Raw genomic sequence first — 25501 nt, forward strand, 5'->3', positions numbered from 1 at the left:
ATTAAACATCTAAGATTATCTTTGTTTGTACGTTTTCTGAGTGGAGTAACTTTTTCTACTTCTGTATGACTGCTGCTGCTTCTCACCACAAGTTGTAGGTCTATTGTTGCAAAGCGCAGCATGCCAGCTTTGTGAATATTCATATTGAATTCTCGATTATATGACAAGTCCAAACCAGTGAAATATGGTCAGCTAACTGACATTTGCAAAGCATGTGCATAAGACACGCCTCTCCAAAAGAGTAGACATAACACATAATCTGTTATGTCTAACAAAGATAAAATGAAAAACAGTAATACTGTAATTAATAAATATGCAACGTTGCTTGGTGATTTTACTTTGGGATCTTTAGAAAACATTTTACTCAAAATCAACTCAATCTGACTCTATTGCCTTCAAACAGTTGTAGCTCATTCCGTTGTTATCTGATTCCAACAGGTATTTATATTTTATTTACATGTATTTAAATATCAAGGTATTTTAATGGAGATTGTGAAACTAAATAGAACAAATTTTTGAGAATTTGCTTATTCTTACTAATTTTCACAAGAGTCACAAAAAATCGTTTTGATTTATTTAAAACAAATTTTAGAATTCAGTGTTTTCGGTTAATATTTGTATTTAATTTAATATTTTAGTTTATGTATGATGGTATCACCCTATACATTCCTCCTAAACCAAGTTCCATGTCATGTATTTCAAATGTTTCAATTATTTATGATCTTATAATGCTCTAAAATATATTTTTGCCTTTAATGTATTGAGCTTCATTTTATTAGCAGCTTGTATTGTATATCTGTAAATATTTTGATCATTTGCTAACATTGTTTTAGTCTCCCACACATCCTAATAGCCACAAGGCAGACAGCTGCATCAAATAGTGGGTCAAACACCCCACCGATTGCCCAAAAACAGCAGAGCTGAGAGTAGCTCCAAATTGCCTCTGTAAATACCCAATGGTATTTATCTCATGAAACCGTCGTGAGAAGTGCTGGGTTTGCACTTTGCAGCAGACAGGGCTGTCTAACAGACAAAGCAATATGAGGTAGAGGGAGTTTGAGGTCACGTCCATATGCCCTGAAAGAAGTCATTCTAATCTGCCAGTCAAGGGTAGAGCTTTGAAGTGTCAGGGGATTGTGGGTAGTCCGTCCAACGTCTGGAGGCAGCTTGATACGTTTGAAGGATCTAAGAGTGCATTTGCGTGCATGTGCGTGGAGAATATTGAAGAAGCAAACCTGCAGCCGCACAAAACTCTGATGAACTGGGATGCAGCTGCATGCGGCGGGCGGTAAAAACTCCCTCCGAACTCCAGCCTGCTCCACCTGCGGTCCCCCTGGCTCCAGACTCCCGACCACTGAGACACTTCATCTAATGTGACAGCTGCACATTCCTCACTTTCTGTGACTCTCAACCAATCTGTCACCATATGGCCCCATTCCTCTCCTGCTAGTACTCTAGCATTCAAAGCTGAACTTTTTGTATCCCGTGCACGCCGTTGCAGCCCTGCTTTGCATGCGTGCCATCGCATGACCTATTTTTCAGATGGCACTTGCTTCATCTGAAAGTGAGTGTCAATTTCTTTATGGGAGAGAGCGATGGAGAGACGGAGCGAGGGGGATCTGTGCGGAGATGGATGGTGACTGGCGCTGATGGACGTGGAGTGTGTGTGAATGTGTGTTTTTGCATGTGTGTGTCCCAGCTCTTCATGGATTCTGCGGTGTGAATGCATGTGCCGACACGGTATTGGACATGGTGCTGGGTGGGGTACTAAAGGAACTGGGTTGTGGTGTGTATCGGAGCACCTGGTGAATAAAACATCTAAACGATAGGGGGATGGGAACTGAAGAATAAGAGAGAGAGAGAGAGAACAAGAAACAGAAAAAAAGAGTGTGTGTTTCATAAATAGTGTATATGGCATTAGAGGAGAGTATTGTCGAGTCTATGGGAGCAACCCTGCAGTCCTGCAAGAAGAGATTCACTATACTACACAATAAACAAACAAAAAAATACAACCCACAGAGACCCAGCACACACAATCTACTGTGTGAAAGTGTGACAGGCTGTGACTAAGTGTTTGGTGAGGGTCCCTGGGTGGGTGGGTGATATGGGTTTGAGTCTTTTGTGTCTGTGTGCTGTGGACTGGGGTATAATTAGATGCAGCGACTGCCAAAATTCAAAATATGTATATAATATATTATAAACTCTCAAGTGCATCTGTAAATTAAAGTCTGGAAGTGTTGAAAATAGTATAATTTTATTAAGGAAGATTACTGTATAATTACAAAAATATATAGATTATTTTAGATAATTCAGTTGTAATATAATTTAATCTAATATAAATAAATAAAAATACAATTAAATAATTGTTTATATATAATGTATATTATACAGTGTGTAAAACCATAATTTTGTAAGATTTTGTTTTTATTAGTAGTAAGTGTTAAAGGACATAAATCTAGTATAATCAATAGTCATAGTCGTCAAACAAATAGATTATAATATTTAAATAAATTGTTGTTATTGTAACATAATATGAATGGAAATGAATAATGCATTTTATTAATTATTATGTTTTATGTTTTATTTATTATATAAATTGAATCGTATTATCTTATAATACATTTGTATATATTTTTTTATAATATAACAATACTGTCCCCTTTATCAAGACCCAACATAAGACACCATTAATCATTAGAATGACAAGTAGAATGTATGTTAAACGACATCACACAACATAATACGCTGTCAATAAAAATGAACAAAAGCTCTATAATTTCCCCTTAATGAAATCTGCAGCCCTAGCAGGTGTCTTTATGTGTTTTTGTGAAACTGACCGTGTCTCCAGCGGGACACTGCTGTTAAGAGCCCAACTGTCCTGGAGCTGGACAGATTCAGGGGTGGAGGGTCCATCTGGTGGGGCGGCAGTAGGTGCGTGGCTCTGCGGGTTCCGCCGGCTGCGATTGAGGGAATTAGCCGATGACTGGTGGTGGTTGTGCGGGGGAGGCAGAGGAGGTCGCAGGGAGGTCTGACTGTGATGACCAGACGCACCTGAAAGAGAGAGAGAAAAGGGAGATAAATCACAGAACATCTCCTCCTTTATGTTCCCTTATAGGATGCTGTCTATAAAATGTTTTTAGACCACAAATTCAAAAGATCTAGTTGTTCAGATTGCTTTGATTCAGTGCAACTGTAATATGTTTACTATTCAGTAGTCATGCATGAAACGCTTGTAAACGAAAGGAGGAGAGGTGAAATGCTAGACATATTGCAACAGAAAGAAGGATCAATTATGGAAAATGAGATCTAAGCAGACACACACACAAAAGATTTTGATAAAAATCTATTGGTAAGTGGAGAAATAAAACACGTCTGGATTTGAAGTTTCTATGAGTATGAAAACAAAAACTAATTTGCATTGCCTTCTAGCTCCTGACATGCTTGCTACAATAAAAAAAAATCTATTCGATGTTTATACTTGAATATAGCTATATATATATATATATATATATATATATATATATACATACACATACACACACATTTATATTATACTATATAAAGTCATAATTATAATATATTATAATATATAATATGAATTCTAAATATATAGTAAAATTATTACATTATAACATGCACATTAATAATTATAGTAAATACTAATATATATTACGAATTCAAAATATAATATAATATAATATAATATAATATACAAAAAAGTTGCAATAATAAGGGAAATAGCTCAGGCCAGTTTTTGTGATTTAGATCATTTTAAAAGTGTTCATTTTATAAACATTTAATGACAGCATGTACTGTTTTATTGTGCACTCATCTCAGCATGTTAACAACTGAGATACATATGTAGGTACTATCTTTTACAGCACATAATACATGAAGATATTTGCCCCACCTGACGGTCTCTGAACAAATATTGTTTTCAAGCGTGTCTAGAGGTTTAACAGATGTGTCTACATCCCGAAATATCTAAAGTAAAAATTCAATTATCCACATGAACTACCACAAAGGCCTGGGTTTATTTCTGTCATATATTCCACTTTTTATTTGTTTTTCTTCAGCGTAACGGTTGCAAACAACACAGTGAATATGATAATGTGTGTTTCGCACCCTCCGCCGCACCTCCCAGCATCGGCACATGAGGTCAAACGGAAGCAAATTCTTCCAGGAGCCTGTGAAAAGAGGGGAGAGCAAGGGATTCAAAAGTGCCTTTGTGTCCCTTAAGAAGAGGTTCCGAGATGAAAGAGGATTTTAGACCAACGGGAGATCGGCTACGGTCTGAGGGCCAGGGCTGTGTAATCTCTCTCCATGCAGTGTGTCAGAGCGCTCTAAAAACGGAGCGCGACAAAACCCGGCCGGGCACAAAGCCCTGCTCTCTCAGCTTACAGCGCCAGAGGAACTCTGGAGGAACTCTGCGGCTCCAACAATGGTGCTCAAAACACTGGATTATCGCCCAATGACATGCCCATCAAAACCAGCCCGGCCACTTTCCACACACTGGAACAAAGGCAGGGAGGAACTTGTTCTTTTAAGGGTTTAAAGCGCTGCCACGACCGAGGCATCATTCTTTGTTTTTTTCAAGGGGACCTGGCGTAGTCGGCCGAAATTGATACAACAGGCACAGAAGAAGCACCGTCTGAATGGGCTGCTGTGACAGTGGCCTTCAATGGACAAATAAAGGATGGCGCTTCTGGGATTCTCTTCTCGTTCACATGTGAGAACAGCACGCCAGGGGTCTCAGTGTGAAGCGCTGGAATCACAGAGGGACAATGGGCCGCTCCTGTGCTTCCATTATCCTGGACGTGGAGCTCACAGCCAGAAAACCCAGCTAAAGTCAGTACAGTAATGCAGAGATTACAGGCGACTACTGTTATTAGCACAGAGTTACGTGAAAGAGCCTATATACAAAATCTCTAACTGTAATGTGCACATCTTTCCCAAGTAGGAGGTAGAAGACAGGGGGTCGTTTTAGACTTGTGGAAAGAGATATCGATTGCCTGGGTGTGTAGCTATGAATTCGCTCTCTGGAACATTCCTCCGATGGATGATGCGGCAACTTAATTTAACATATCAAACATATGACTACAGGTCGACCATTAGTGGATTTGGCAAATAACGAAAGCTAAGAGCAGGAAATTTGTCTTTTAAATATAAAAATATAGTCAAATGGTGTGCGTTGGGTTTTTGCTTTCTTTTTTGCTTCTCATACAGTAAAACCCTCAAGAGCACAGAAAAACATGGTTTATATATAAATAAAATAAAATAAAATATATTTTAGATTTTTACCAGCACCAATAGTTCCTACATGTGCCAGTTTTTTTTTTTTGACTCAATATATCAGTCTTCCCTAGAGAGTAAAAAAAAACAAATAATAAAAACAATTGTACAATCCACAACAGAAGGACATTCAGTTTCCTAATCTCAAAGAACTAAGAAAAAAGCAGCCAAGGTTGGTCTTCTTCTCTTGCAAAAGAGGCAATAACAAAATTTCACCCTGGAGTTGTTCATGATTGAGTTCTGTAAAATGAACTAAAAAAGCTTCATTTTGTGCAGGGAAAGAAACTCTTTCATGACACAAGGTCACAGATTCTGCTCTCCTGCAGCTCGCTCCCTCTCAAAACTTCCGCTTACAACACGGGCTTCATAATGCGCAATTTATTGGGACACGAAACAGCTGTGAAGCTATTCTGTCCTCCGTTACTGACATTCATTTATTTCCCACCAGCCTCCATCACTTTATCTTTTCACAAGGCTGTGTTTCTTTCTCCCTCAGCTTTCCGTTCTTCACCATTTAGCAGTGTTTATGAATAATTGAGTTTTGATTCAGTGCGCGAGCGGCGGAGGCAGACAAAATAGTCGACAAGCAACACAGGGAAAGCGACACTATGTGGGTTCAGAAGAGGCCTTTTTGCCTAAATTGAAACTTCCTGCTCTTCCTGTCCTTCTTTTTAAAAAATTAACAAAACGTCACATTTACATTTGACGCATATCAATGAGAAACTGCCATAAAGATAGCGGAAAATATAATTTATTTGGCTTGCTCTGTCTTGCTACACAAGGGACAGAAGAAGCCGCGAATATTCAGAAATCAAGCGGAATAATAAAGAAGGTGTGTCTCTTGCCCCGCCTTCAAACACACATGCGCACACACACACAAAGATTATATCTAGCTATTTTTAAAGAAACCAGAAACAAAAGAAATGTCTAAATAAAACACAATTATAATAATAATAATTATTATTCATATTTTGATGATTATTTTGTTATTACCACTTCAATTTATTTATTATATTGAATTTATATTTTATATGATTTTTTTAAATTGTATTTATAGTTGGCTCTTGTGCAATAAGTTGAAAAAATTGCACCAGCTTTAACTTGAGCTAAATCATTAGTAAAAAGAGTGTAGTAAAAAAAAAAGAGGGAACAGAAAGAGAAAGAGAGATGCGAGAGAGAGTGAACGGGCCAGAAGAAATGAGTTGGTGCTGGTGAGACAGGCAGAGGAATGGAGGAAGAGATGTGGGACAACAGCTCTGCGTGGCGGCTTCTTGTTTCCAGTGCATGGCAATGGTGAAATTACTGAAGCCAAGCTTTGCTAGGCTATAGGCCATGCCATGACAGGGATTAAAATAAATTGCCCAACATGAGCGGTGGGAACGGTGGAAAAACAATAGGAGTAAAAGCATAAATGTCAATTTGGAATGATAAAAGACACAATCTAAATGTGGCAGGAGGAGCCTGGAGACAGAGCGGGGGTAATTGAGCTCCGTGCTATAGAGTTGAGTGTTCACAGAAAGAGAGAGAAAGAGAAAGAGAAGGAGAGAGCAATGAGGTGTCATGATTGGTGGCCAACCACCTTCTGTCTTTCATCCATCCTCAGACTAATTCTTCACGCACCAACCGCCGTTTTTTTCTTTTCCCTCGCTCGACAGATCTGGCTAGACAGTATATGACAACCAACAATATTTCAGAGCTTCAGTGAGTGGGAGTATGGGAACCTTGTCAACAACATGTTCACACTGTCATTCGAAGGTATGAACACAGAACATGTGAACACAGGGCTAATATACAAAAATATACTCATTAAAAAACTAATTAAAAAACATAGAATTGTGCAACTGCAATGCATTTGAAACTCTGCAGACTATGAAGTTAAGGCACACACTGCCTTCGGAGCTGAGAAAAAAACAACGCCCTACTGGGGCAGGTGGTACAAGCGAAATGTTACAGTATGTCATGATATGAGTAATGTATTTCCTGGAAATCCAACCAAAAATGTATTATACACTACCACTCGTTTCTGTTATGTTACAAAAGTTACACAAGATTTCTGTTTCAAATCAATTCTGTTCTTCTGAACTTTCTATTCATCAAAGAATAAAAAAGTTTTAGTGAAAGTATTAGTGTTTCTACAAAAATATAAGACACAGTGGTTTCAGTGTTAATAATAATAAGACAATAATTTCTGAAGGATCATGTGACACTAAAGACTGGACTAAAATATAATCACATGGAAAAGTTATTTTAAACTGTAAAAATATGTCATAATATTACTGGTTTACTGTATTTTGATCATATAAATGTAGCCAGGAGAGGAAAAATATGAACAACCTGACATCCATCAGTTTGGCAGGTTGCATTCCTACTGATTCATCTACTGTGGCCAGGTTCCCACATTCTCTGACCAATTCATTTCATTGTATTTTTCCCGTAATTGTTTGTGATGACTAGATAAGGTTTCTTGTTTTCTTTTTCACAGAATTGACTTACTAAGAGTATTTCAAGAAATAATTTTAAAATGACCATAATTTTAAAAATGACATTGATTATAAAACATATTTCCCTGAAAATTGCAAACATTCATTATCGCTATCCAAACTAGCCTAATCACTGTATCTCAGCCAATGGTGAGAGTTTGGGGTGGGACTATCTGTCAGCCTGACCAATAGCTGATGGGGAATAACTGTCATTATTTTTGATCATTAGTCAAATATGCAATATGTTACCCTGGAGCACAAAACCAAAGTTATATTTGTAGCAAAACGCCAACAATACAATGTATGTCTTGAAATTTTTATTTTATGCCAAAAATCATTAAAATATTAAGCAAAGATCATGTTCTATGAACATATTTTGTACATTTCCTACCGTTAATATATAAAAACTTAATTTTTCATTATTAATATGCATTGCTAAGAACTTCATTTCGACTTTCTTTTTTGCACCCTCAGATTCCGGATTTTCAAATAGTATCTAAGCCTAAAAAAAAAAATATTCTTATGAATGGTTTTGTGGTCCAGGGTCACATACTATAAAAGTGAGTGAAAAATACACATAGTTTGGTCAGTCCCAGACTCTTGCTTTCACTAATAAGGGAGTAATTACATCCTATTCTGATGACAATTACCACCTAAACAATTCACGAATCACAATTACATTAATTATACTGCTAAAATTCAGGTCCCCTAATATGTCATTTACTTTGACGCTTGTCTGACACAAATGAAACCATTTTATTCGCCTCTCAGCTGACAAACTAGGGCTCATAACCCAAACTTCCACCGATTTCCTTATTACCATTTTTTTCCCACAGTCAAGACACTCCAAAAATAGCGAAAAGAACAACACAGAAACTAGATATGAATAATTTATCTGCGGCATTAGCACGCTAAGAGCGAAGCTCTTTCCAGGAGCAGCGAGCGTCGAGCCGCACAGAGAGCTGAAAACTGGGTGAACAGGATGACTCGACAGGGAGAGGATGACAAAGGAAGGAGGGACAGAGAGTGCCACAAAAACTGTGACGGGAAGGGTGGAGGGTGACTGAGGGAACGGCTGAGGGAGAGAGGGATGGAAAAAACAGCGAGTTGAATGACAAGACAGGTCTCCCAGACGCATGTTAAGCTCTGGTTCCCGAGCACACCTCGGCCCGCATGGATGACACCTCTGAGACCGAGAGGCTTGAGCACGACCCGTCTCACTGCAGAATAATCACACACACATGCACGCGGAGGAGAAGAACATCAGTGCATACCAATTACTCTTGCTTCAGGGGTGGGAGGGACGAGGCGCAGTGAGCATTGCTGCCACCTCAGACCTGTGATGTATGTTGAACAGCTTGTATGTCTCCTAACTGAGCTTATACAACATATCACTATAGACCATTATTATTATTAATAATAAGAAGAACTATTATTATATCAATATTAGATAATTTAATGCCTTTTTTTATAATTTCTTTCTTTCTTTCTTTCCTTTTTAAGTGATTTTAAGTAAAAAAAAAAATTACAATCACTATGGCACTTTATGCATCAATATAAAGATTTTAAAAGATACAGTAGCTGATCCTATTTAAAAGTGTTAGACGTCATTTTCATTAATATAATAGTCATTATTAGTTATAAACAGACATAATTAGTAATTTTATGCATACATTCAAGACAATAAACAAAATATGTACCAAAACGTAATTTTTGATTAGTAATATGAATTGCTAAGGTCTTAATTTGGACAACTTTAAAGGCAATATTTTTTTTCAGATTCCAGATTTTCAAATAGTTGTATCTCGTCCAAATTTTGGCATATCCTAACAAACCAAATATCTATGTAAAAGATATTTATTCAGCTTTCAGTATATTCAGTATTTATACATATTATGTATAAATCTCAATTAAAAACCTTATGACAGGTTTTGTGGTCCAGGGACACATATATGCATGACTAAAATTATTAATATATATTTTTTGTAAATAATCACAGATTTAACTTGCATATAAACGTAAACAAGTTGTTTTAATGCGCAGCCATTATTCTAATATTAATAATGACATAATAGTTAACAGCTATTGTATTTGCAGGAATTTCTCTGTATTGAATGAGAAATCATACAACAGTAGAGATTTATTTTTATTCAGCAGACATCATCTAAAACAATAACATAATAATAATAACACTAATTATCTGATATCATATCTGCTAAATGATGAGAATTAAGAAGGAATTGTGTGCACAGTGATACTGATGGCGAACCATGATAATTCACACATGCTTAGAGCTGGCCGTGAAGGAAATTTTCAAAGGAATAACAGTTCTGCATGATCACCCCTATATTAAATATATGCAAGTGTTTCGATGCACAGAGAAGTTATATGACTGTCTGGTGTCATGTAATGAACCTTCATTATAAAAGGATTACTATAATATAAAAGGCAAACATCGGTAGTATATAATCACACTTTCTTGAACAGTTCCACTTCCTCTATAAAATTCTGACCCATTTCACAAAGGAGCAGCAAATGTGGTATGATCCATCATTTCTACTATTCTGACTGATAAAAACACGACTGGTGCAAATATCAAAGGTTTTTCTCATTCTACGTTCTACGTTTACATTCTATGTTTTCAAAGAGTGTTCATAGACTCCTAGTTAATTAACACTCTAAACTTAAAAAGGTGTCAGAGCTTAAAAATATGCTGACATATTTTAACTGGAATCACCACAGCCTTCATAATTTAACTAAAGAGACTCTTTGTATGTTCGGTTGTGCAAGGCACGATATATCTTTCCTATGATCCTGCATCCGGTTTCCTCATGTATGAACAAGAGAAAGCACAGATTTATTTATTTATTTATTGTTTTCAGTCTGGTACAATAAAATGTACTGGTGATAAATTATGGTGTAGAAATAAATGTGGTATATAATTACAATCTCAAACTCTCTGATTAATGATCCAGTTGTAAAAATGATTTGAATATAATTATAAAGCATTATTCTAAAAATCCAGTTGCTGGCCGTGTCAGTGATGCATCTACTTAAAGTATTACAACAGATTAAGAGTACATTTGATTAAGCACACATAAAAGATTTTCAATGTAAAATTCATAATTAATGCTAAAACTGAGCAAAAAGAATCCGTAATCAAAACTCACAAGCTACAGAACACACACATACATAAATTAATGAAAAACTTTTATGTAATGATCTTAGTCATTTAAGAATGTAAATATAAATCTCCGCCAACCAGGTTTTTCAAGAGACAAAGCTTCATAATATTACAATACTAAATATATTCTTAATGTCTTATATTTGTGAATTATAGCATATTATGTCTAAACGAATTACTCTGAATGCACAGGCAAATAAGAAAAATATAATTATGGTAGAAATGTATTGCAGAAAAAATCTTTCAGCAGATATATTGACAAATTAGTCTTGGTCAAACATGGTCTGTTTACACACACATACACACATACGCATGCGCATGCACACACAATTGAAATAATGAATTTACCAATCCAATTTATACTCAATAAAATAAGCAAAGTGTGATTTTATATTCACATAATATATATATCAATATATATTTTCAATGGGGCAAAGTTAAAGTTTTGCATTTAATTTAAGCTAGTGACTAAAACATTCTAATAATAATTAAGTTTAAGAGTTTATGGAGAAGAAGAGGACTGTCAATACAAGCATAAGGAGATGAAGAGAGGGTGTGTGAGAGAGATAGATGGAGGGAAGCACACAAAACCACTGTGTCGGGCCGAGGGTGTCAGGCTAGAATCATCTCAGGTCTCTTTCCCGTGACATACTGGTAACTGCACACAAACTCACCACCCACTTAAATGATCATGCTTTTTTTAATACAGCACCTTCAAACAAAATATAACTATATATTCAGCTAAAGAAAGGGTTGTGATCTAAAAAGGTTTGGCGAGGGAAAACAATGCTGAATGCAAATGAAAACATAGACAGGTTGCATGACATGCCCTCATCCTTAAAAAAAAAAAAAAAAGTAGCAAAAACTATGCAAGGTTATAAAAGATACAACCCAGACAGTGCTTGCAACAAGGATAAACATGGTTTTTGAATGTGTTTATGCAAATAATTATTGGCTGCAGGAAGAATAAATGTTTATTTAAAATGAAAGAAACATTTAGAAGTAATTCACAAAATGTATTTCTAAAATAAGAAAATAAGAATTAAATCCAGCCTTGGTCATGTTAATAATTTTGTGTAAAGTAATTCCACAAAAACTGTATTAATAATTAATATTAATAATTCTGGTATTGTGTTGCATTCCCACGTGGTTTCCAATTTACAAAAACTAAGGCTGTGAATCTTTGGGTAGACAGTGAATCATTTCGATTCACGATTCATAATTTTTCGATTCGATTCAAGAACGATTTTAGCAAACTCACAACTCATATGTAGAAATTTATGTAAGCCAATATTTAAGAAACAAGGAAGCAGGAAAAAAGCTTTAAAATTAGTTTTTCTATATATAGTGTTAATATGCAGGCTATCCTTTTATGTCACACCTTTGCATGATGTGAGTTTCTTTATAATATAATAATAAAATGCTAAAGTATTTCACTTTTCCTTCCTATAGGTGAATGATGATTCTGGAAGAAAACACACCCGTTAACGAATGCAACTTTCATGTGTGTGATTGAGAGATCAACCTAGTGCTCTTATTTCAAGGCTGTTGTTAACGCAGATGTTATTTTAATAATTTCCTTCTTACATTCAGTTTAACGATACTGTGAAAAGTAATTATCATTCAGTGGAATTGTGCGTACGTTTTTAGACACTGACATTGTTTTTGCTCCGTCCATGCAATAATAAATGCGCAGCCTTCAACTGCTCAGGTAATGTCAATGGTATGAGCCACTGAAAAACTACAGAAAACTAAAAATACTTTACTTCAGCAGTACTGGCCACGAGTACTAAGGATAGATCACACATTAGCTGCTCAAAAACGTATCAGTGTGAGCACGAGCGTAATCCTGTGACAGGCGGTAAATGCAGGAAGGAGAGATGTTTTAAATAGATTGCTGGCCGAAATCAATGTTTCATGAATCGAAAATCAACGTTTCAAGATCGATGTTATTGATGCATTGAGAATGTGAATCAGCAATTCATCATCAAGCATTTACAGAATACATTCAATACGCTTGACTTTCAATAAATGAATGAACCCAAATGTAAAGAAATGCTGGATGATATTTTCCAACCACTAAAATAGTTAATGCATGTAATTGTTCTGATATAAAAACTGAACAACTGAAATTGCTTGTTGCATGATTATGCAAAAAAAAATAAATAAATAAATTAACTTTGAATTCTGAAGCAACCCGATTGATTGACTCATCAAACCCCGGGAGAAATCCGGGGTTAATCTTGTTTTAGAGGAAACTGTGATCTCAGCATCGCTGCAGGTCATTGGTCAGCCCCAGCTGGGATCAAACCTGAAGCCTCTATGAGAACAGCCCAGATTCTTCAAGACAACCAAAACAGAACCTGTAATGCTTTTTAATAAATATCCCTCGATTTTTAAATAACATTTTATTTTGAATGAATAATATTTAATATTTTCTTAATATTTCAAAATGATAAATAATACATTTCTCAGCCTCTAAAATGATCGCTTTTATGTAAACAAAATCAATACCAAGCAATAATATAATTATCCAATACAATCCCTGTTGATAATATTCAGCCTTACTTTATGCCCCACTTAATGTTTTGTTTAAATAATCAATTCCTCCCATAATGGATGTTAAATGCATTATGAATATAATTGTATGTTTTCCTTTACAACACAGTTTAATAATCACCCTGATTTAATTTAATCCCACCTTATTCTTAAATCTGGGTTATGGCAGCGGGACAGCATTTGTGTACAGGACGGCTGAGTGTTGGTGGAGGGAGGGGCTGAGAGCGATGACAGGAGGGTGATGGTTATGATGGAGAATGCAGCAGTGCAGCGAGACTCTCTTACCGGTGGTGGGGGGCTGTGCACGGTACAGGTAGGAGTTGGGGGAGAACTCGTCATCGGGAGGGGGGTCCAGTATGGCATGGGATGAGCCGCTGTCCAAAAGGGGCATCTGACACTCCCTGATGGAGGTGGCGGCCTGGTGCAGGGGGGCGGAAGGGGGAGGAGGGGCTGGGGGGAGCAGACTGGATGAAGGCGTGGGAGGGAGGGGGCGACCTGAAGGACACACACACACACACACACACACACACACACACAGTGGGAAAAGTGTGTTACTTTATGGAGTGAAACCGTTGCTGATTGATGAAACTGCAACCAAATAAAGTGAATCACAACCATTTGATTCAGTTCCCAGTTGCTCATACACAGCCCTCACGGGATCCGTAAGATGTTTAGCATTTATATTCCACAAGACAAAATAATTCACTTTACATAAATGATCCTGTTCAGATATGTAGATACCCTTGGTGGCCTTTTGTTACAGTTGCATATGAGTATATCAATTGCTGCAGGAGGTTACCGTCACTGAAACTTGAGGAGAAAATGCAGTATGTTAAGAAACTTATAAATTAATTAATTAAATTCAGAACAATAAAATGCAATTTTTATGATTGATTTTATTTATTTATTTGTTATTATTATTATTATTATTATTTTAAAAAGGAGGGGGTGATGGGTATGATAACTAATGAGCAGGATTGTATGAGCAGCTGTAGCATAAACCCAGAAGCACTTATTTTAACAGAAGGCAACAACCTCTGTTTCTGAACTATGTTTGTCACCAAAGACACTTTCTTTCACATCTGTCTGTGCTCTGGATTTTCAATCTCTGCACAAAGTAAACTCTGACACGAGTTGTACAAAAAAAAAAAAAAACGAGACAGGCGCACAAAAGAACACATAAATGAAATCACAGAAATGGAGCACTGGAATACAAGGTAGAGATACATGAAAACCAGAAGCTTGTAGAATAAATACCACATTGAAAAGAGAGAAATGTGAAGCTTTGAGATGCTCTAAAAATCCTTCAACTCTAAAAGCCGTGGTCTGAAAGGAGGTCAGCTTTGATGTGGCTTTTAAATTAATGAATAGGCTATGTATAAATAGATAGGATCTACTGACAGTCTATATGCAATAGATATTCACGGTATAGCGGAAAACAATATTCAGTATCTTAAAATATACCTCTATGTTTATGTCTTTGCTCAGCTTAAAGATTTTGTTTTTCAATCAAAATAAACATTGTAAGCCAAGAAGCTTTTGCATGCAAAAACATCATCATTTAGGAATACGTTTAGAAAGCAAAATGAATTGAAATTTGTCAAATGAATTAGCACTAAATGAATACAGAATCTTTATTTAATAATTTTAATATTCAATAATTTAATTTCAGTTGTGTGCACTAATATAAGGATTAAATGTTGCACAGTGATAAGCAATAACTTTTACATACTGTACAAAAACTTATCTAGAAAGACTTTTAGGTTAGACTTAAGATGTTGGTTAATTTGATATTGCCAGTGAAGTCATTGTGAATATATTCTGAATCTTCAATCATACAACATCAGGTTACAGTGTGTTTCTCTTCGATTGGCTGACCGTGGTGATGACACAACGAGCAGAGAAAGGGATTCAGATACATGATCAACCCATCAAGCACATGCTGGGTTTGTGATTGGGAGCAAGGCCAGCTGATATATTCTGGACATTTTACCCCCCCATGCCATCCGCACTCGTGTGCAGCCAACAGTCAAAAGAACTGCTGTGCCGGAGTGGAACTGTGTCATCGGGGCTCTCCATGTCACGTCTACAGTGACTAATTTAATCAATTCTTCTTTCTGTGTCTATGATACCATCCAGCCCTGCTGTGGACGTAAAACACACACACACACACACGTAATGGCTCTCATTCACTAATAATTATGAACAAGTGCCGTTTCCCTCAGCTGCATAATATGTCCTCAAACAGGTACATTTATTCATATCCTTTTTCTAGCATTAATGAATGTGAATTGCTTAATACAGGGATTCCTAAAATAAAAAATTCAAGGATTAGCTAAAAATATTTTCTTGAAGTTTTTGTTTTTGTTTTAATAATGTGCATGTTCAAGGTTCTTTGATTTCAACTTTTTTTTTTTTTACTGCCAATAAATATTGAATCATTTTTAGTGCTTTATATTGATTAGTTTTTATTTAAACAATTTAGTTTGACATTGTTGAATTATTATACTTCAACAAAAAAATAAGCCTGGCTTAATAAAAATAATAATAAGCAATTATGTCAAAACTACACAGTGATGTTTTCTGTTCAGGGATTTCATTCTTGTAATAAGGATGTTTCTTCACAATTTCAGAACAGTTAAATCAACCTGACTATATTGACTTTATGCTCACAAAAAAAAAAAAAAAGTATGTAGTTCAAATAATTCACAAATTATATTAAATTATATTAAAAGGATACAATGTAATATCAGTTAAATCAACTTGACAATATTGACTTTATTCCCACAAAAGTATTAAATAAATTTGAATGAATATTAATATTATATTATATTATATTATATTATATTATATTATATTATATAAAAGGTATATTCAAGCGATTGTGCATATAAATGAAGGCAAAGTGTTTCACAATTTCTGTGAGAAAACACGCGCACATAGCTACTCACACTGCGATTATGATTTCACATCCTTTTCCAAAGAGAAAATCTGCAGTGGCACTTTATTGTCCACCATCAAAGGTGGAAAGACGGGAGAGGACGCAGTCAGACTGTGGGAAAAAGAGTGACAAATCACACCGTAACAAGCGCAATTTATCATTCTCCACACTCGCCCTTTCTCCTTTATCTGCCGTGTACACAGAGCAGACACCTGTGGCAGGCCAGGAGACAACAGCACACACAAACAAGAACTGCAAACCACACACTCACACACACAGGCGATCGTGTTGCCTTTCCCTGTCCTCTGCGAGTGTGAGTTGGCAGGTCTTCAGGCTGGAGTGCAGCGGTTAGCTCTGTTTCAGGACTGAACCTCTCAGGCAAACAGTGCAACTCCTGCACAATCCCTCTTTCAAGCCCTCTCACTCATTCTCCATCTTTCTCTCTCTTTCCGCTCATCCTCTGTTACGCTCTCTCTCGTCTTGATCTGCTGCATCTGCGTTCACCATGGGTTGGTCAGTGACATTTGCGAAGATTTATCAAATCAGCGTCCAACATAACAAACAAAGGCAAAGTAGAGCCGTGAACACAGAGGGGGGGAATCATAAGTCACGCATCATCCGAGCGACACACGCGGCCGCCAAACAAAACAAATCTTATTGCCAAGATTTTCTCGTGGAACACAATCAATGGTTTCAGATTTTCAAAATAACTACAATAATCAACTCATGTCAACTCTAACATGTTGAAACACAATGTTGAGCTTTAATTGGTCAATTTAAATTGACCAATTAAATTGACCTCAGTAATCCCATTTTGCTTGTAGAATGGAACACAACATAACTCACAATGTAATGAAGTTATGGAATGGGATCTTAGGTATGGAGGAAATGCATTTGTTTCATAGCTAAAAAAACTTATTTGAGTTCTCCTTTATGTTTCATGTAATGTGTAGTGCTAAACAAATCTGATCTTGGTCTTGGGAGAATTTTAGAAATGTTTGAGTTCATACTGGAATCTCAGATGTTTGACTGCAGACATGATGATTGTTGTTAAGATCTCTTATGAAGCTCTAGAGGAGACAACTGTGAAATTACTAGCAGAGACAGAATATTTAGCTTGAATATTTTTATTTTTTTGTATCAGTGGTGCTTTAAAGGGAATTTTGGAAACAACTTCTTGGAGTAGATTTTAGCATGCTGTGCTTTAGTGTGCAGTACTCTCAGCATGGCAAGGCTCCTCTCTGAGAAGTTGTCTCTAAATTCATCCCTTCTAAAGCACCACCGCTACAGCCATCAATTCACAGCTTGTAGGGCTGCAACTGACTATTATTTTGAGAATGGATCACATGAATACTAAAAGGGATATTTTATTTTCATCATTATATTTATTTTCATTATTAAGACTTCGAAGAAAAAGAAAATAAAACATCAGACCGGATCTAAACATACTATGAGGGTTAAGACACACAGAGCGCTAACATACTAACACAGAGATCCAAAAACCTTTTGGATGCTAATCTGATTTTATTTTGTTTGATATTGGTGTGAAAGTATTCCTTCTTGTCAGAATATTTAAAACAAATTCATTAGGGATGCACCGAAATGAAAATTCCTGGCCGAAGCCAAACAAAATGAAATACTGGGCCGAATACCGTGCACGGTTTTTCAAAATTTCCCCCCATGTAAGCCTATTTATTTTTTAGTTTTTTTACTATTGCACTATTAAAATTGCCAAAATGTGCTTTTTACTGTTTTTTTTTAGGATTTTAAAATATTTCTATATATAACTTTGTTTAAACATTCTAGCATACATTATACCAACAAAGCACAATTTAACTTTTTATTAAAATTAATAATAAGTTAGTAAAATAATATTTTCTGGCCATTTTTAATGTACAAATAAAGGCAGCCTTGCTGAGCAGAAGACTTCTTTTAAAACATTAGTATAGTACAGAGCGCAATTTTGCACAGTATGTGTGAATGTTGTAATAAATGTATTAATAGAGCTATTGTAGGGTATTTATTATTATCCTTATTACTGTCTTTATTTGATTTAACAGAACAACAGTAAAATTACAATACTATCATTTATGAATGTCGATGCAGTTGTTGCTTTTCTCGGCTTTTATTTTGGCAGAAACCCGCAGGAAGATCTCAGAACCTTTTTGCTTATTCTAGTAATTATTATAATTTTGGTTGCCGAATATTCGGTGCATCCATCAAATTCACCTTCCAAAATAAAATTTTAATTGCAACGCATGTTAGAGCCATAAGTAGTGAAAGAAGATTTCTGAATTTTAAGAATGGGTTTTGTGTATTAATATATGTATATTTAAAAGTAATTATACTGCATCCCATGACATCAATTTGATACAAAACACGTTTGTAAGTAGCCGTTAATATATTTTTAAGTAGAAGAAATGAGGAAAGGGGTTTGGTGACTCTAAGTCTAGTGACCGTTCCTTAAAACCAAATTCAATTTGAAGCTTGGTAAAGTGCATATTTGGCCTTGAGCATACATAAAGACAGTGATTGAGCACTATATCAAAACTATACGCGTTAAAATACAAACGCAACAGTTTAAAACACGCCGTGAGTACTCTCAAAATCTCTAAGATTGACTGTCTGGATATCAGTAGTAGCAAGCACACACTGGCCAGCTGGAGGGATTTCAGCTGGACTGAATCATTTTTGGGTAACCTCTTTAGAAGTGCAGTAGTTCCCATGGCGACTGGACACCTGTGGTTTGCAGATAAATCGGAGAGAAAAGGAGTAGGCTGCAGTACGCTCCCTTGATAACACCTGTAAGCGATAAGATCAAAGCAGCACGGTGCTTCAGCCTCCTGGATCGCTTCCTGAAGTTGTATGTGGGGGTAATTACGGAGTCGTTAAACTTGAAGAATATCTAGGGACAAATGAACTGCTCGTGCCATATAAATATGAAGAGCTGTGCAGGTGTATGTGAGGATTTCTTCTTTCTTTTCTAGCTTGGTGAAAAACAGGTGTGAGAGCTACCGTTTCATCTCGCCGTCTGTCTCGGCCCATCTGTGTGTTTCCTCGTCTCTCTCCTAGTCTGTTTGCTTACATTGAGACTCCATTTCAATGTCGTTGGATGCGGTAGAGCTCTCGACTGCCCAGACTCTGGTTTCTGTGTAATAAATCTCAGCCTTGAACAATACCAGTGGAGGTGCTGTTGAAATGGCTCGTTTGTATGGTAAACTTGACATTGCGAAACCCCTGGAGACTTCCATGACTATAGACATCCGTAAAAGTAACAATCAACCTGCACTCCCATCAAATCCTTCAAGTCCTTGAGTACTCTAATGGACCAGCATCTTAAACTGAGTAATAGAGACAAAAAAATATTCAAAATGTAAACACAAAGACAGCCAGTGCCAAGTCAAGTCCAACTCCTTCTGATCTTTGCTTTCATTTCAGTGATAAAAGAGGTAAAGAACAGACTGGAAATGATCGGCAGAAGCCGTATTTGAACTCAGGCTGCTTGTTCACATTAACACTGTGCAAAATATCGCTGCTCATGCAACTGACCCAATGCCGCGTCTACAGCGGTTTTTAGCTTCTTAAGAGAACTAATGCACTCTAACAAGATGCGATATTTGGCAATAATGTGATATGACACTGGTGTCAGTGAGATTTGACCCTTTCTTTTTAAAGGCCCTGGGGGAAGTTTGCTGCATGGGAAGGGCTCGTTATTTTTGGGAAAAGCACACATGGAATATGACATTATGGCTCTGTTCCAAAACCTAGAGAGCTGCCTACGGAGGCAATATTTTAAGGCATCATAGGCATGCTTCTGACATTGCACACATTTCAAGACTCTTTTCTTGTTAAGGTTTCTGTGTTTTTTTTAGTCTCTTATGCTGTCCAAGGCTGCATTTATTTGATCAAAATACAATAAAATTTACATTGTAAATTATTATTTCAATTTAAATTGTATTATGTGAATGCATATTAAAATGTAATTTATTCCCGTAATGGCAAAGCTGACTTTTACTCTAGTCTTCACTTTCACATGATCCTTCAGAAATCAATCTAAAATGCAGTTTTTATGCTCAAGAAACATTTTTAATTAGTATGACAGCTGTGCTGATTAATATTTTGATGAGAACCATGGTATATTTCATGATTCAGGATTCAACAAACACCATAGCTTGTTGTCTTTGAACTAATCATCAAAAAAGATCATTAAAAATATGGATGAGATAGGGTTTTGGGAAAACACACTTTGATTTTGGTTTAGCTCCCTCTTGCCATTACTCCATCTTCCTCTTTTACTCTTTCTTCACACATTTTTATTGGCTGTTTCATCGTTGCTCACCAGTTTATTTGAGGTGCTCACCTGAAGGTAGGTCAATCAGATTTCAAGCATATCAAACTGGCTGAGAACTGGGGCTTTGCATCTAGCATATGCAGTTTTCTGTCTCTCCGTGAGACAAGTCACAAACATGAAAGAACGATAAGTCAAATCAGGTTAATTTGTATAGTGCAATACATAGTGCTTTAAAGCAGCTTTACAGAAAACCATTCCTAAATGCATATATTGAGAAAGCCAAAGGAGATTGTGGCAAGGAAAAAAAAAAACATTTAAGAAAAACATCTGGGGGAGCCTCCTCCTCTGGCAAAGTACATATTTTACTAAAAATGCACATATGACAAACATTATTAGATTGTATGGTTTGTATAATACATTGATGAATAAATTATTTTATATGTTAGTAAGACAAATGTTTACTGGCTGATTTATAGTCTAAGTCAATCTTATAAAACAGAATTATTTAGTGAATCATCCTTCACTGTCTGGCTGGTATAGTCTGTATTTGTCAGTAGATGTCGCTCCCCATAATAATTTATAGTCTATGAAATCCATTCTCAAATGACTGGAGGAGACGGCTATGTAATAGCTGTATAGCTGGAATGTTATGACCAGTTTTAAAATTCTATAATAGAGTGTCTAAATAAACAGCTAAAGATTTCATTTGTAGAAAGTGTAATTAAAATTAGCAGCTTTTTTTTAAAGATTAACTTTTAAGTGAGACTGTAGAGGTTATCTAAATGTAAAAAAATAAATATCTCTAAATGTCAGTCAAAAATAACCAATTGATGAGCAAAATGAGTGCCGATATACTGTGCATCCCCAAAGTTCAATTAGTAAAATGCTTCATAATGTCCATCAGTAGATAATCAGAAACTCGGATATCCCAAGGTGGAAACACGCTTCTTTCTTGTAGTCCAAGCAAAGCTTTCAAGTATGTTTCTCTGATTATATTTTGCAAGCTACCGTATTAAGATACAAGGTAATATCAGTACTTATCATTCAATCTGGATGGGTTTATCATAAAAGAAAGTCTGCCCGTGAACTGCTGAGTCTGCTCTCATATAACACAAAGCAGCACTTAGGACTTCATCAGCTTTTGGCTCTTCTACGAGGGCACGGATTACTCACTGCACCATCCCACCGACTGCAGCTGCCTTTGACGTCTGCTACAACGATTCTTAACTGGTGTCGTGAACAGAACAAAAGTGCCCTACTTTTTTTTTCACCCTCTCCTCCATTTTTTCCCTTCTTTCTCTAAAGCTTCCTCCCCTCTCCTCCATGCAACATCCTCCCACCGATGCGTCTTCCCATGTCTCGAATCTTAAGAACTCCGCAGCCTTGCCAGGGATCAAAGAGGCACGAGTTTCATCCAATGAGAACGCACCTCTCCGCTCGACAACACTTGGCGTGTTCCAATCAGCTCACACCATTTTTCCTACTTTCTGTCTGTCTGTCTGAATCACCGGCATAACAAGATGCGATGTATTAGTCCGCACTCTTACATTGTCTCAAATGTTAACAAGGACGTGTTGTTTTTCCCTCTTGAGCAGTTGATTTTCTGAGAATCGCAGACGGTGAGGCACTTCTAATCCATAAGAAGGGATTACTAAATTTAACTGAAGCCTTTGAAGTTACTGCACTAGATTTGGTCACAGACACACCATATTGCCGAGAGTTTTGCACAGCAGGTCTCAGCGCTAATGAGTTTATGAATCGGCGGCCTCGCAGGATGAGATTATCAGCAACATCTTCATTCATATTTGTGTCTAAAACCACAGAATATTGTCATTTGGAACACAGTGTGTAAATAGCACACACAAGCGACAGAGTCTCACTCAACTGACTTGATACCGGAACTTCTGCTGTCATAACTGGAGAACAAATGCTGTCTACGTGATGAATAATTGAAATGAACTGTGCCTAATCTGATGGAGATCGGGGTTTTTCGAGTGCTGGAAGGCAGATGTCAGTCAGAGCTGACACATGTGACAGCAGTGTGTGTCAGTGTCCAGAGGCGATGAGAAGGGCCCAAGGGGATTGCTGTCTTGGGTCATTAGTGAGGAGAGGGCTAGTGGGCAGGGTGGTCGGCCCTGTATCAGGCTGGACAAAGTGGGGCTGTGACGGATGACACGTGAGGCGGACAAACCCTCGAATCCGGTAAGGATGAGGAACACTGCACTGAGGCAAACTCGGCAATGCTTTGCATCATCTGACCCCGAGGAGAAGAGCAGCCGCTGTTGTTCAGCACAGCTCCCCCTATAGAGAATCAGTGCTGGGAGTGATGCAACTCCTATACAGCTAGGGAGCTATTACAACACACACACATGCACTTAAAAAGAAAAAAGGAAAACAAACTGAAAATAACAAAGCAGAAATGGCTTCATTTCTAAAAGCATGCTTTTCTGAAGCGCATTATGCTTTTGATCTGCCCGCTTTAGTTACTGCTGCTAACTCGATTTTTATACAACATCCAATGAATGATCTGAATGAACAGGAGAGATTTTCAACAAATGTGTTCATAAAGTGGATTAAATGGATTAGCTTTTATTCTTACAAGGGCTTGAATGAATCGAAGACTTCAAAGCATTTTTTATATGTCATGTTTTGCTTGAAATAAGTTGTTAAATTGCACAGAAACATGCAGATCAGCATCAAGATAAACACTTCTCACAGTCAAATGAAAAGAAAAAAGCTTCAACTGAAAGCAATTATAAGCGAAAACATGTTTTTACTGCGCTATCCCTACTGCGACTCTTCAGTTACAATCAGCACTATGAAGTGTTTACCTTAGTTTAATTTTCCTTAGAATCAAAAAAATAAACAAATATTCAAAATTCATTCAGATATTGCTAATAAATTTCAGAAGTAATTACAAAGTAAAAAAAAACTGGCAACTAAAAAAACTGCACTAAATGTGACATTTTGAAGAAGAAAAACTGAAATAGTATTTTCCTGTCATCTATATATAGTGTGTGTATGTACATATATGTAACAGTGTGTAGGTGTTTCGCTTCTTCTAATGTCATAAACAGTTTAATTCACTAATCCACAGCCAGCATGAACCTCTGAAGATGAATTTAAAGAAGAAAAAACATAAATACACTCTAGGTACCATGTTTCACTATTATAAGTGACCTGGCAACAACATTTTACCATACTTTCCTTAACGACCATAAAACTGCATTAAAACAAGCCAAAAAAAAAACAGCTTGTCCATAGACTTACATGAGAAAAGAGAAGAAGCCTGTTTGAGAAAATGGCGGATGGCAACATTTACTACAGTACGGTAAGACTAACGGTACGGTTTTTAAACACGGGCTTGGCAATGAGTCAGAAGATGGACAAGTACACAACAGAATGAAGTCTTTAAACACAGCAAAACACATTCTATTGCTGTTTGGGGAAAAGCTGAAGTGTGAACAAGAAAAAAACTGCTCTAAAAAACAGTGTGCATTGAACTCTAAATGAAAACGGCTTTATAAATATTAATATTGTAATGAGTCATGTTTTACTTTCCAGATGAAAAACCTCGCTCTATAAGACGCTTAATTAAAATGATTGTTTGAATGCTGTATATTAGCATGACAATGATAAGTGCTACAGAACCATCCGTCTTTATTCTGTATATAAAGCTCGATACATTCAACAGAGACTGAACGAGGAAAAGCACATAGCTGTAATTAACATGAAGAAAAGACTGGGGATTTACCAGCTAACACTAATTCCTTATGACCTATTTATTCAAAACGCATTTCCGGACTGTCTTCGGTTATAGCAGAACAGCAAGTTCAGATGCATTTGCTTTCCAATCATACTATCTTCTCATTGAGATTTAATTGCATGAAAGGAGAAACCATGGCAGACGGACTAAACTTAGTCCAGACTAAACTCGTGTCCGCTAGTAATGATGGAGTGGGCCTTTGAGACACAGGCCATTAGGCTGGAGGAGTGTGTGTGTGGAAAATGGGCACCATTTCTCACACACTTCCTCTTCGACAGCTGCAGTGATGATACTCAAAGCATGGGCAGGAGCGAGGGAGTCAAGGATGAGCGGAGGATGAGAGAGATGAGTGTGTCCCTGGAAGACCGAGGCTGCCGGACAACAGTGATGGGAGAAGGAGTGTTCCCTTGTCTCTAAGCCTGGATGTTGAAATGTAGGCCAGGGAAGAGAGGAAGGAAAATGAGGCGCCGCAGAGGTAATGGCTCTATGACTTTCCATAAATCATGAAAAATGGCAGCACAGCATCTAAGGCACAAATGTTTACTTGGCGATGCTATAATGGCGAGTTTCATCTTGTCAAAGAAAAATAATGCAGTTAGAAAATACAAGCTCCAAAAATGTCAATTACTAAGCTGCCTGAGATATCCTGATAATTACAGTATCACAGATGCAAACTTTGATTGCAATCAGACTGCCACGAGTCAAACTTTACATATGGGTGTGTCCCCTGACATAAAACTGGACGAATATAAATTAGCCCTATCATACATCTCAAACTCATCAGACAGCAATAATTACATTTACCAGATGAACAGTGTCAGTCTGAATAGAAATACACTGGCAATTTACTGTGGATTATTCTCGCGACACTACTGCTTAGTCAAGGTGAACGGTAATTTGATTATAATGAGTAGGCTAATATTTAACTCGAGTCTTTACTTGGTGAACTAAAAAGGATTTCGTTGTCGAATTCATTGCTGTACATAAT

General features: G+C 36.8%; 1 protein-coding gene across 6 annotated transcripts in view; it reads right to left on the reverse strand.

The window, feature by feature from the left end:
• LOC113038422 (teneurin-2) overlaps window positions 1–25501 on the reverse strand; it is a 226485-nt gene that overhangs the window by 63488 nt on the left and 137496 nt on the right. For 3 of the 6 annotated variants that reach the window (XM_026195810.1, XM_026195812.1, XM_026195813.1), the window contains 2 exons: window positions 13801–14010; window positions 2838–3051 (listed from right to left, as the gene is read on the reverse strand). In XM_026195810.1, the coding sequence (XP_026051595.1) occupies window positions 2838–3051; window positions 13801–14010 (424 nt within the window). The remainder of the gene's footprint in view (window positions 1–2837; window positions 3052–13800; window positions 14011–25501) is intronic. The other 3 variants (XM_026195811.1, XM_026195814.1, XM_026195815.1) reach the window with 1 other exon arrangement.

The sequence above is a fragment of the Carassius auratus genome, chromosome 21, assembly GCF_003368295.1.
Source record: "Carassius auratus strain Wakin chromosome 21, ASM336829v1, whole genome shotgun sequence".
NCBI lineage: Eukaryota > Metazoa > Chordata > Actinopteri > Cypriniformes > Cyprinidae > Carassius > Carassius auratus.